The sequence below is a fragment of the Bufo gargarizans genome, chromosome 4, assembly GCF_014858855.1.
Source record: "Bufo gargarizans isolate SCDJY-AF-19 chromosome 4, ASM1485885v1, whole genome shotgun sequence".
In the NCBI taxonomy this organism is placed as follows: Eukaryota; Metazoa; Chordata; class Amphibia; order Anura; family Bufonidae; genus Bufo; species Bufo gargarizans.
In genome coordinates, this window is record NC_058083.1 from 106,330,408 (window position 1) to 106,343,663 (window position 13,256).

Below are 13,256 nucleotides of genomic sequence, written 5' to 3' on the forward strand. Positions count from 1 at the left end.
TCGCCCCTATCAGGGCGGCCATTCTATTCTTAGGCAGGGCATAATAGAGTTAGGGCCAGTTTGAGGGTCAGAGCCCATAGGATATTATATTTGGCCGGCACCTGCCTATCCGTGTCCCTAAGTGCAGAGGATTGACTCATTTAAATCAATATTTTTTTTTTCTTTCATTGTTTTCTATATGTTATCACTGGGGTTATTTTTTATATATTTTTTTATGATATATAATAAAGGCTATGTTTTAGGGGTGGTAGTCTGTGACTGCTGATGAATAAGGCACTTTGTTCATATCTTAAAAAATAAAAGCATTGTGTTTTATAGATGCAGATCACAATGACATGTGCCATATCCATGGTGGAGGTGACATCCAAATACATATCAGTGGTACTGACTGTGTGAGGAATATGGATCATGATTTTCATCTGATTTCACCTTTATCAGTGTACATGCAAAATAAGTTCTCACTCCAACCATCTGCTTGTCAGATAGCGGAGGTAGTGAACTCCACAGGGGTTCTGGCTTCAAGGAGGCCACATGCGTACGAATTCACACCTCAACCAGCCAGTACAGAGGCCAGCTAATTCTACAGGGAAAACCTCTCTGTAGGAGTCTTAGCCATTGCCCAGATCTATAATTTCCCCCCAGACATCATGGAACCAACTGGTCATAAGGAATTATGAATCGCCCGGCCATCCCAGACATAAGTCAAATATATTTATGCAATCCTGAGGCAAAGACAAACATACCCATGGTCATAGGTTGGAGGTGGGGTGCCAGGGAGAGGAGATATACATATCTCCCCACAGAAACTAACTAACTGTACCATGCTTGGACTCTACTGGTAGCCGTAACCCAGGCGGATCAATTGGTCCCAGAACCACCTCCCTGCGACATTCTGGTCTGGAGCTATGAGCCCTAATAGGTTTTGTAGCTCATTTGCTGCCAGCCCCAGAACAGGGGTAGTGGATCCCTCCAAGAGGCCGGGAGGGCATGGGCCGGCTACAGGTCAAAAGGCTCGTGCCAGCAAGCGGGCGTGTCTTTTCTCTAAAGGAGGGTCACATCATGCCATGTGTTTAGAGAGACCTGCAACCTGCTGACATCACTGCCCTCCATGTGAATACAGCAAAGGACTCATCACAACCCAAAAGGACTCATCCAGCTGGTAAACTGACTTTTGTTCTGCTTAATCCTGTTTGTACCATACCACCTGTATTTGTAACCTCAGATCACTGTATATATCCTTGTGTGTATATTGTGTTATCTAGTGTGCCCTTAAAGGAATCCTGTCACCGGGATTTTGTGTATAGACCTGAGGACATGGGTTGCTAGATGGCCGCTAGCACATCCGCAATATCCACTCCCCATAGCTCTGTGTGCTTTTATTAAAAAAAACTATTTGATACATATGCAAATTAACTTGAGAGGAGTCCTGTCCCTGAGATGAGTCCTGTAGGTGAGATGAGTCAGGGACAGGATTCATCTCAGGTTAATTTGCATATGTATCAAATCGGGTTTTTTACACAATAAAAGCACACAGAGCTATGGGGACTGGATATTGCGGATGTGCTAGCGGCCATCTAGCAACCCATGTCCTCAGCTCTATACACAAAATCCCGGTGACAGGTTCCCTTTAAGGCGATTAACATATAATTTAATCTTGTGCTGTCTTGTATCTTGATCACCAATCCCCACGTCCGTGTTTCGGCCTAGCAATACGCTACCGCAGGTTGATTTCTTACCCTATATAATCCCGTTAACGGACCGTGCTTATATCAAACAAGGAACTGGTGGCAGTCTTCCCGGGCTGAGAACGCGCTGTTTCAATGGGGCAGTGAAAAGGCTCTCTCAGATTGTTGCCTCTCTGTGCCCGTGTGGACAGGAGAAGTCTGTGAAAATTGTACCAAGCTAACGTTACCTGCTCCTCCAGGAGGGCGTAATGTCACGCCTTGGTAACCACTGACCATACCGTATCACGTGAGCTCGACGTAGTTGACGTCAAGCGGGCACAAGGGGTGATATCCCTCACAACTTGCATCACTGAGGCCCCCTGGGTACAAATCTGACCATGAACAACATCTGCACAGCATTGGTATGTTCTCCCCATGGTTGTCCTCCACTACTCCATAAAATACTGACAGCTTAGTTGGACCCAGTAGATAAAGAAATGAAACGTTGAGTCCCAATAGGAACCTAATGTGATATGAGTGATGACAATCTCTGTGCAATATAATCAACAGTAAAGGTGGATTGACACTCGACTATAATCGGCCAGATTATCGGGAATGACTGTTCCTGGGAACGCTCGTTCCCGATAATTGGCCCATCTAAAGGCGTAGTGCAAACATGAAGAAATGGCATTCGAATGGAGTGCTGCCTCCTGGCCAAACAGATAATCAGCGGGAGTGCCGGCTGTTGGACCCCCGCCAATCAGATATTGATGCCCTATCCTGAGGATAGGCGCAGATCCACCAATTCCTAGACTCCTTTTCTATCATCCAAGATGGCTGCACCGCCATGTAGACTGTGTATCGGTAGCCTAAGACACTTCCTGCTTGTCCAGCCCTGCTCTTGGATTGGCCGGCGCTGTTCACATGAGCAGTGCTGACCAATCCGAGGGCAGCAAGAAGTGTATTGGGCTACCAAATGAACAGTGTACATCAGGCAGTCTGAGAAGTGGTGCGGCCATCTTGGATGATAGAAGAGGACCTTGGAATTAGCAGATCTGCCGCTAAAAAGATGTAACGGAGGTCACCAGGTAAGTGATCTGTGTGATCCCTAGTTAATGGGGATTTTTTTTTTCTTGAACCGGAGGGTCACTTTAAAGTATTATTAAAGGGGTTATCCTCTAGGACACGTCCTCACTTCGTGATCGGTGGACGTCTGACCTCCCACACTGGTTGAGCTCTGTGCCCCCTTCAATGATGGTTAGAATAGCAGGCCCGTGGTGTTCTCCTCAGTGCAAAAAAACAGAATCCAGGCCGACCAATTAGGACCAACTGGGCCTCGCCTCAGGAGTGGGGGTGGGAGTTGAGAAGAAGTTACTAGGCGAGTGGTGGGGGGCCCGATCATTTCTAGTTACACCACTGATGTGTGTGTGTGTATATATATAATAACACAGAAAATCCGCGGCACTCCTTGAAGTAAAAAATGTGCAATTTATTCACACAGGTCAGAAAAGACAACGTTTCGGTTCTCTCACAGAACCTTTTTCAAGTCACCTGACTTGAAAAAGGTTCTGTGAGAGAACCGAAACGTTGTCTTTTCTGACATGTGTGAATAAATTGCACATTTTTTACTTCAAGGAGTGCCGCGGATTTTCTGTGTTGTTTATCCGGTCCTGTATCGAGGGATCACTGCGGGCACCGCTACAGCTGCATATTGAGGAGTGCTGCCTGACCTTTTTCATGGATATATATATATAAGCGCATGTCAAAAGCTGCAGTTCTCCAGCTATTGCAAAACTACAAGGCCCAGCATGCCTGCCATCCGCTGGTTGGAGACTCTACATGCATCGGCATTTCCATAAATAACGCATATGATAAGAGTCAGCTCGTCCTGAACTCCACTACACACCCGGAGCTTCTAAGGTAGGTCAGTGACGGTAAGTTACCTCATTAGCACTGAGCCGGTAACCATGTCCTGTGTATGAGCTTGCCCATTCACCACGCGCTCGATTAGGTGCACCAATGGTTGCCATAGCTACGCGTGACGTCCAATGTGCGACGGGTTTACGGCAGAGCACGGAGACGCGTCGCCATGGTTGCGGTCGCTAGGCAGTGACGTATCACGCGCTGCCCGCCCATGTTTGATGTGGGCAGAGATCCCAGGTTTTTTGGCGCGACTTCAGTCAGCATAGTTGTAAAGGCAGTTATGGATGGGTGCGGCCTCGGGCGTTATCAGTGCGGTTTCTTCAGCTGCTGTGCCTGGCAATAAACGTCTTCCATGGTGGTTATTTGGTTTCTGTTTTAATGTGAATGCGTGGAAACCCTCGTGTGTGTGTGTGTGTGTTAAGGGGGTAAAAAAAAAAAAAAAGTAAGTGACCCCACCTCGTCAATGGCCTTTTTATTATTATTGGATCTGCCATACTTGAGGTGTGGGGTATCACCCAGCAGGCAATTATCAGGAACCAGCTGTTTCTTCCCAATTAGAGCCGCAAGATTTGGTGGAAAATGATGCCTAGCGCCACATTTGTTACATACCCGCATTGCCACCATTTAGGGGAGCCCAGCCCAAATAGCGGCACCGTTGCCAGCCAGACCTCTGTCCAAAACCGTTTTATTTTTTCACTCCGTTCAATTAGAGTGGCCAGACGTCCGGTTTTCTGACCCCGTCCTCCGTCTGTCTTGCTATTCGGACACCACAATCTGCTGGGTATGAAGGCTTGCTCGTTCACCAGGTGATCGGAGGCGCCTTTTACACATGTTCGTAGTATCGGTCCGCATCCAGTCTGCCTTTTTTGCGTATCGGACCCATTAATTTCCATAGGGCCACAATAGATGCGGACAGCACACCATTTGATGTCCTCATCTGCACATCTGTTCCTCGGCCGTGCACCCTTCACACATCCGTAGTGTATTGCGGACAAGAATAGGGCATGTTCTATATTTTTTTTGCTGTCCGCATCCATTCCTGCCTCATAGAGAATGAATGGGTCCGCCGCCCCCGTTCTAGATAATTGCTGAACGGGTGCGGACACGTTCTACGGATGTGTGAATGGTAGCACACGAATGTATTTTCTTTCCGTGTCTATTTTTTTTATTTATTTTTGCGGACCGTATGCGGAACCACTCACTTCAATGGGTCAGCAAAAAAAATGAAGTTACTCCGTGTACATTCCATTTCCGTTCCACAAAAAAAAAAAATAGAACATTACGGACAAGGATTGTACTGTTCTATAAAATGCGGAATGCACACGAATGTCATCCCTATTTTTTTGCTGATCCGTTTTTTGCGGACTGCAAAATACATACAGTCGTGTGCATGAGGCCTAAATAAAAAGTCCTGTTGTCCATTTTACTGACAGGTGTAGGCATTTCTAACAGAGAGCAGGACGTACCGATCCACAGAATGCGGAACACGCGGCCGATATCCGTGTTTTGCGGATCTACAACTTGCGGACCACAAAAACTCATATGGCCGTGTGCATGAGGCTTTACACGGTAATTACTGGGAACAAGGGGCTTTTAAAGGGGTTGTCCACCTTTTTGCTGGGCAGTTTTTCAGACCCCCAGTGTGGCCAGATCCGTGATGATGAGGATACTTGCCTGATATCCTCCACCAGGCCCCAGCTCCATTGCTCCCCCTCATGCCTACTGGTCTTCTAGCTACCCGCATCATCATCCTGTGTCTGGAAGTGGCCCTCTCCCCACTCAGGACACATGCCTACGACATATGAGGGACGGCTGACTGCTGAAAGAGCTATCTGGCGGTTTTTATGCCGTTTTATATGGATCCAGCAGGAAGAAGAAGTAAAAGTCCTCGCTTTATATTTCTCGTGGCTTTTGAATCTACTTCTGTCTTTGGAAGCACCACGTAATCTGCACATAAAGGCCTTACAGGAAAAGGCGGCTGAACGCTGTTCGGACGACCCATCGGTGCCCGTTTGTTCTCTAGAGTTGGCGCTGTGGCATTGGGCATTATGTGTGTAGACGTCTAATGTTTCTCGTTGATGTCCTGCTGTCTATTTTTATCAAGCAGCTCTGTGGTGGAGGCCACATCTCAGAGGTCAGGATCTTAAAATATCCCCTAAAGACTCTGTCCCGGAGAACACTGGAGTCAGTGGCGTGTTCCCAGGACCTGGAAGAAGTTGTCTTTCCGTTTTTTTTATGACTGTAGCCTCAAGATATTATTATACTGTGACTTGGGAGACATGGCAGAGCTGTATAAAGTGACAGATTCCTTAATGATCAGCAATGCCAGAGCCGCCTGCAAGAAGGATCTTCTCATAGCGGAAGGAGTGACTTGCTGCATCAACGTTTCCAGGAGGCAGCCGTTCCCGGATTTCGAGGTCCGTACCCTCCGTGTCCCCGTGGTCGATGATCCGCTGCAGAACCTCTCCCTTCATTTTGACCAGTGTGTGGAGCTGATAGACAGTACTATAAAAAGTGGCGGGAAGTGCCTGGTCTACTGCAAACATGGGCGTAGTCGTTCTGCCACCATCTGCATTGCCTACCTAATAAAACACTGGAATATGTCACTTGAGGACGCATTTCAGGTAATAGCAATCTCATGGTTATCTGTCCTGGGATGAGAGTCCACCAGTCATTGCCCTAACTGAATCAGACGGCTGCATCACCTGACATCGAGGTGACTCATGGCAAGGAGATCACTTCTGTCTCATGCGGAGAGCTCACTTCTCTTGGAATATACGTAGGGAACTGCATGCATAAATAGCGATTCCATAATATAATGTTAAAGGGATTGTCCAGGATTAGAACCTAGGTTCTGCTTTTTTGACCAGAAATAGTGCCACACTTGTCTGATGGCTGTATGTGGTATTGCAGCTCAGCCTCTTTATATAAAATGCACTGGGACAGATTTACTAATCCTATAGACCAGGGATGCCCAACTTGCAGCCCTCCAGCTGTTGCGAAACTACAACTCCCAGTATGCCTGGACAGTCTACTGCTATTTGGGCATGCTGGGAGTTGTAGTTTTGAGACAGCTGGAGGGCCGCAGGTTGGGCATTGCTGCTGTAGATGGTGTAAGCTTAGACCTGCACCAGATTTATCACAGGGGCGCAGGCATAGACACTTTTGCTAAGCTCTATACCACCATGTTATTGGCTTAAGTTTGAGACCACATTTTACAGCAGAATTGTGGCGTGATTTGGCACTAAACGTCAAACGTTAGGCCACAGTCTCGGTGCCATTTTCTAAGAAGACTAGCCGTAATCAAAGAAACTGAATATAATGTGGAGGACTATCCTCAGGATAGATCATCGGTATCAGATCGGCGGGGTCTGATTTCTTAAACCCCAGCCAATCAGCGGTATGAAGAGGCGGCTGCAGCGTTATCAGACCTCCGGCGAGTGCAGCAGCCTCTTCACAACTTACCAAGCACAGCGCCGTCCACTGTATAGTCCATTCACTTGAGCTGCACCTGGGCGACATGACTGATGTATGGTGACGTCACCGGCCTAGAAAGGGTCATAAGCACTCTTGGAGCGTGGCGACCTATTTGAACAGCTGATTGGCAGGGGTGCCAGGAGTCAGTCCCTTGCTAATCTTATTTTGATGACCTATATCCTAGGGTTTGGCAACCTGCACCACTCCAGCTGTTGTGAAACTACAACTCCCAGCCTCTATACTTGCTCTACTCTTCTCAGAACTCTCATAGAAATAAATGGAGCATGCTGGGAATTGTATTTCCACAACATTAATGTGCATAGACCCATGAACCTGAGATCCATCTACAACATGCACATCATTTTTATTTATTTTTATTCATTTTTATGTATTCTGTATTTTATATTTTTGTACTGTATATTGTATATTTATTATTCATCAATTATTGTATATGCATGCAAGTATCTTTTTGGGTTTACAGAAAGGATCGGGTGAGTGCAATCTGCAAATTATTTGCAGTTGCAAAATCCGGAATCCAGACCAGATATTCTATCAAGCCCAATAAGGGGATATAAAGACATGTCCAGCCTGTCTCCATCCAGCATTTCACATTTGCCTACTGAGGAAGGAACTACGGTTCCGAAACGCGTCTAGTGTGAACTAGTGTGAACTGGACCCAGCTAGTGGTGCGTTATTTACAGCTTAAAGGACTTTTTGTTCATTTCATCTGGAGCCATTCTAAAAAGGGTGAGCACAGTGGACTGACCTATATCAATTGGTGCACTATCGTTCGGCGTTTCCATTGAATAAGAATTGAACCCTGCACCGGCGCGGCTCTGCTACATCGATTTCCGCTACTTCGACCGGTGCAGGTGGATGACATCATTGACCAAGAAACCATTCTCTGGTCTGGTCACGTGAGACGCCGAGAAGAACAAGCCGAGTGACTACCTCGTGGCAGGAGGTAGGAAACTAACGCCAATTGAAAGGGGTCTAACCGTAGCATTAAGTAATGTTCGGATGTGAAGACCATGTACCAGTGACCGCAAACTGAACAATCTTTGAACAACTTGTGTTCAGATTACCGGCAAATTAACATACAACTATCTGAACATTTGAGAGATCTAAGTATATAACGTTGCAGACAGACACCACGTAAGAGGTCACATTTGGAGTACCCCTGTCATTTAGGTATATGCGTGAGCTCCGCGTTTAAAGTACCTATATAACCAAGCTGATATGTTGACATGCAATTAGGATATGTATACTAATTTAATATTTTAGCAGGTAAATCAATTTAAATAATTGTAATAAATGCAAAAATACTGTGAGCCAGTCTGATTGCTTTTTTATATTTCCACAACAGCTGGAGTCCCGCAGGTTGCCCACCCCTAATTCCTGAGGATAGGACATCAATATCAAATTACTGCATAAGGCCTCCTGCACACAACAGTATTTTTTAAAGTCCCGCAAAACGTGGTTCCGTTGTACCGTGATCCGTGCCCGTTTTTTTCTTCCGTGGGTCTTCCGTGATTTTTGGAGGATCCACGGACATGAAAAATGAAAAAAAAATCTAAGTAAAGTTTGCCATTGAAATGATAGGAAAAAACGGACGCGGATCACGGACGCAGATGACAATCTTGTGTGCATCCATGATTTTTCACGGACCCATTGACTTGAATGGGTCCGTGAACCGTTGGCCGTGAAAAAAATAGGACAGGTCATATTTTTTTCACGGCCAGGAAACACGGATCACGGATGCGGCTGCCAAACGGTGCAGTTTCCGATTTTTCCACGGACCCATTGAAAGTCAATGGGGCCGCAGAAAAACACGTTAAACGGGACAACGGCCACGGGTGCACACAACAGTCGTGTGCATGAGGCCTAACTTTGTTAACTTATGTGTTTAATATATATATATATATATATATATAAATTGTCAGTTAAAACCACATTGTGACACATACTATATTATCTGATACTAGATTATTATTTTTTTATTCTATTTTCTGAACAGACATCTTGCCTGAACTGTTTTTACCAGCATTTAGAAATATGCTTTACAGCAGCCACCATGGGCCATGGACACTATGGTCTGGAGGGGACCCCATTGACTTCTATGGGAGAGTTTTCTAGGCATTCTCTGTGATCTGTGCAGAGGTCAGGAGGGAGTAGATAAGCTGTGATATCGCCTAGTGTGAATGGTGGATCCTGTGTTCTGTGTATAGAGGTGTTATTGATATTAGAGGTCTGATATTGATGTCCTTTTCTAAAGACAGGCCAACAATCAGTACGTCCTGGAAAACTCCTTTAAAGTTAAATTTCCTCACAAACTTTTAGTTAATTGATTGTATGTAAGAAAAGTTTAGAAGCCTATGTCGTCAATCTGGTAGTAATGCCTTGGACAGGTCTGGAATATACTCTGTAGAATCTCATTTAAATATACTATTTGTTCTCTTGCAGATGGTTAAAGCAGTAAGACCGTCCGTAGAACCGAATGCAGGGTTCTGGTCCCAGTTGGAATCATATGAAAAATCTATACAGCTGAAGCATTGAGTCCACACTTGTTTTCCAGCATGAACTAGCATGAAATTCCTACATTTGAGGGTCTGCACAACCAGGGACACCAACCACTGTGAGAAGACGTAAAGGACCACCGTCCTAGCCCAGAAATATTACTACAGAGAACATCAAGGAAATTATTTAGTCTACTACATATGAGTAGTGTCCTTCAAAAAAGTTAGGCTACTTTCACACTAGTGTTGTTTGAATCCGGCGTTCAATTCCGTCAACAGAACTGCCCGCCGGATCCGGAAAAAATGTGTGAAAACTGATTACATTTGAATCCTGATCAGGATTTTGATCACAATAAAAAAAAATGCTGATCCGCCATTTATGGACTTTAACTTTTTTTTTCAAATTTTTCAGGTTTAACATGCAAAACCCGGATCCGTTTTGACGGAACACACGCCGTTAATGCAAGTCAAAGGGAAAAAGGCCGGATTCGGCGTTCAGTCAAAGTGTTCCGGATTTTTGGCCGGAGGTAAAAATACAACATGCTACGGTTTTCTGAAAAGCCTGATCAGTCAAAAAGACTGAACTGAAGACATCCTGATGCATCCTGAACGGATTGCTCTCCATTCAGAATGCATGGGGATAAAACTGATCAGTTATTTTCCGGATTTGAGCCCCTAGGACGGAACTCGGCATGAAAAGAAAAACGCTAGTGTGAAAGTACCTTTAACGCTGGGTTCAGACCTGAGCGTTCGGAAACGAGCGCTCTGTATGCGCGATTGTACGGGCGTTTACAATCGCGCATACAGAGATTGGCGTTCACACATTGTCGCGCGTTCCCGAATTTCTATGTGCGGGAACGCGCGACAAACGCCCAAAAAAAAGCTCAAGCACTTGTTTGAGCGTCGGGCGTTTTACAGCGCGATCGTACGCGCTGTAAAACGCCCAGGTGAGAACCATTCCCATAGGGAATCATTGGTTTTCACGTGTTGAGCGTTTTACAGCGCGTTTGAATGCGCTGTAAAACGCTCAGGTGTGAACCCAGCGTCAAAGCTACAGTATGTATACCTTCGGGGGCATTTTTTATGATTGCATTATTTATGCATTTTACTTATTTTTGGCTAAAAATAATTTTTTTAATTGGTCGTTATTAAAAAATATTCAGCTGTTTAGGAGATACAAGGGTTAAAAATCAGTCTGTTTGCACGCTGCCACAGTCTGTCTTCTTTGAATCCTGTCATCTGAAGGCTCATGTGTAGCTCTTATGTCTGATCTCCTGACCACATAAACACTTATGTGAGACACATTCGTATTAGTTTGATAAGAATTGAGCTGTAATAAGTGGTTAGAAGATCAGAGATAAGAGCTGTCGGATGACTCGATTCAAAGAAAAAGGACTGACAGATTGCAAACAGACTGATTTTTAACCCTTGTAGCCCATTTTTTTTTTAAGACCAAGTGAAAAAATGAGGATTGTCTAATACTTTTTAAAGGGGTATTCCCATCTGAGACAATGGGGGCATATCAGAAGCACCTCTGGGACCCGCACCTACACCGAGAACGGAGTGGGCAAGGTGGTGGCCATACCAATTGCTTTCCCCATAGTAGTGAAAGGGAGCACACCGCGCTTGCGCGGCTACCACTCCGATTCATTTCTATGAGGCCGACGGAAGTAGCCGAGCCAGCGGTCGGCTATTTTCCGTGGTGTCATAGAAATGAATGTAGGGTGGCTGCACGTGTGCAATGCGCCCTCCACAACTTTCGGGGCCCCCGTTCTTCTTGTAGGTGCGGGTCCCAGAGGTGGGACCCTCCCCCATCAGACAATGGGGGCATATCCTAGCGATATGCCCCCATTGTCTGAGATGGGGAAACCCCTTGAAGGTCAGCATTTTTTTTTTTTAGCAGTCAGCGCAGAGATTCTCTTTCAGCAACTTCAATTACTGCTTCTGGTCAGGAACCATTGCACATTGGTGGTATCTCAGCTAAAGTTTCCCCTTTTTCAGACTGCATGGACTTTAGTTTTTTATTGCTAACAGTTTGGCACTATAGTACAACTTTATAATTTAATCACTTACACAGCTTTATTTTTATACAATAGTATATTATGTTATATTATGGGTCCCGCATTTGAACCCATGTTTACATTGTACGTAATTTGAATTTGAACATTTTATTGATACAATTAAATGATACTCTTTTGTTGAGTCCGTTTTTGATGGTTTTTTTTATTCATGTTTTTAGAAGCTCTCAGGGATATCCTGCTTCTGACTCTCTCCCCTATTGGTTAACTGTATATTTAGTACTATACACATCCGCAACACCTATGGTCACACTCACAAAATGGGGAACAGCCTGCCGGATCTCTTTGCATTCTGGCATTGCCGGAAGCTTGTGAGTCTCTGTTTGGCCCGATTAAGGCCTCATGCACACGACCGTTGTGTGCATCCGTGGCCGTTGTGCCGTTTTCCGTTTTTTTTCGCGGACCCATTGACTTTCATGATGGGAGGCCGCACACTGCCACCAATATTGTTACTGCTATAGAGAGAGGGGGGGCGATGGTGGGCGCACACTGTGCCACCAACGATTTATTACAATAGAGGGGGGGGGGGCGATGGTGGGCGCACACTGTGCCACCAACGATTTATAACAATAGAGGGAGGAAGGGGGGGCCCGATGGTGGGCGCACACTGTGCCACCAACGATATTCAAACTGGGGAGGGGGGGGTCTGCCCCCTGCTGCCTGGCAGCCCTGATCTCTTACAGGGGAATATGATAGTACAATTAACCCCTTCAGGTGCGGCACCTGAGGAGTTAATTGTGCTGATCACGGCCCCCTGTAAGAGATCGGGTGCTGCCAGGCAGCAGGGGGCAGTCATGTACACAGGTTTTCAGTATATTCTAACCTGAAGCGTCCCCATCACCATGGGAACGCCTCTGTGTTAGAATATACTGTCGGAAATAAGTTTCACGATGTAGCTCATATCCGACAGTATATTCTAACATAGAGGCGTTCCCATGGTGATGGGGACGCTTCAAGTTATGTTCGGGTGTCCGCCTGGCCGTGCGGAGGCAAGCGGATCAGTCCAGACTTACAATGTAAGTCAATGGGGACGGATCCGTTTGAAGATGACACACTGTGGCTCAATTTTCAAACGGATCCGTCCCCCATTGACTTTCAATGTAAAGTCTGGACGGATCCGTCTGAGGCTACTTTCACACTTAGAAATGTTTTAACAATATAATGCAGACGGATCCGCTCTGAACGGAGCCACCGTCTGCATTATATGAACGCAAGTGTGAAAGTAAAGGGACTCCTGACTTTACATTGAAAGTCAATGGGGACGGATCCGTTTGCAATTGCACCATATTGTGTCAACGTCAAACGGATCCGTCCCCATTGACTTGCATTGTAATTCAGGACGGATCTGTTTGGCTCCGCACGGCCAGGCGGACACCAAAACGACTTTTTTTTCATGTCCGTGGATCCTCCAAAAATCAAGGAAGACCCACGGACGAAAAAACGGTCACGGATCACGGACCCACGGACCCCGTTTTTGCGGACCGTGAAAAAAAACTGTTGTGTGCATGAGGCCTAACTATAATGGGGACCGGCAGAGATCTGTTCGCATTCCGGCAAATATGGCGAGAATTGACCTGATGAAAAACGCTGTGCCAAAA

At 45.8% G+C, this 13,256-nt stretch overlaps 2 protein-coding genes across 2 annotated transcripts in view; one reads left to right on the top strand and one right to left on the bottom strand.

Moving 5' to 3' along the window:
* The window catches only part of ANKMY1 (ankyrin repeat and MYND domain containing 1), a 52,565-nt gene extending 48,899 nt beyond the window's left edge, over positions 1-3,666 (bottom strand). Inside the window, exon 1 of the mRNA XM_044291374.1 lies at positions 3,608-3,666. The gene's annotated coding sequence lies outside the window, so the exon portion shown is untranslated. The remainder of the gene's footprint in view (positions 1-3,607) is intronic.
* A 2,121-nt stretch (positions 3,667-5,787) lies between these two features.
* Positions 5,788-9,866, top strand: DUSP28 (dual specificity phosphatase 28). Its single transcript, XM_044292375.1, has 2 exons — positions 5,788-6,211; positions 9,528-9,866. The coding sequence occupies exons 1-2, from the start codon at positions 5,867-5,869 to the stop codon at positions 9,618-9,620; spliced, it is 438 nt and encodes a 145-aa protein (XP_044148310.1). The 5' UTR covers positions 5,788-5,866; the 3' UTR covers positions 9,621-9,866.
* Positions 9,867-13,256: the final 3,390 nt, after the last annotated feature.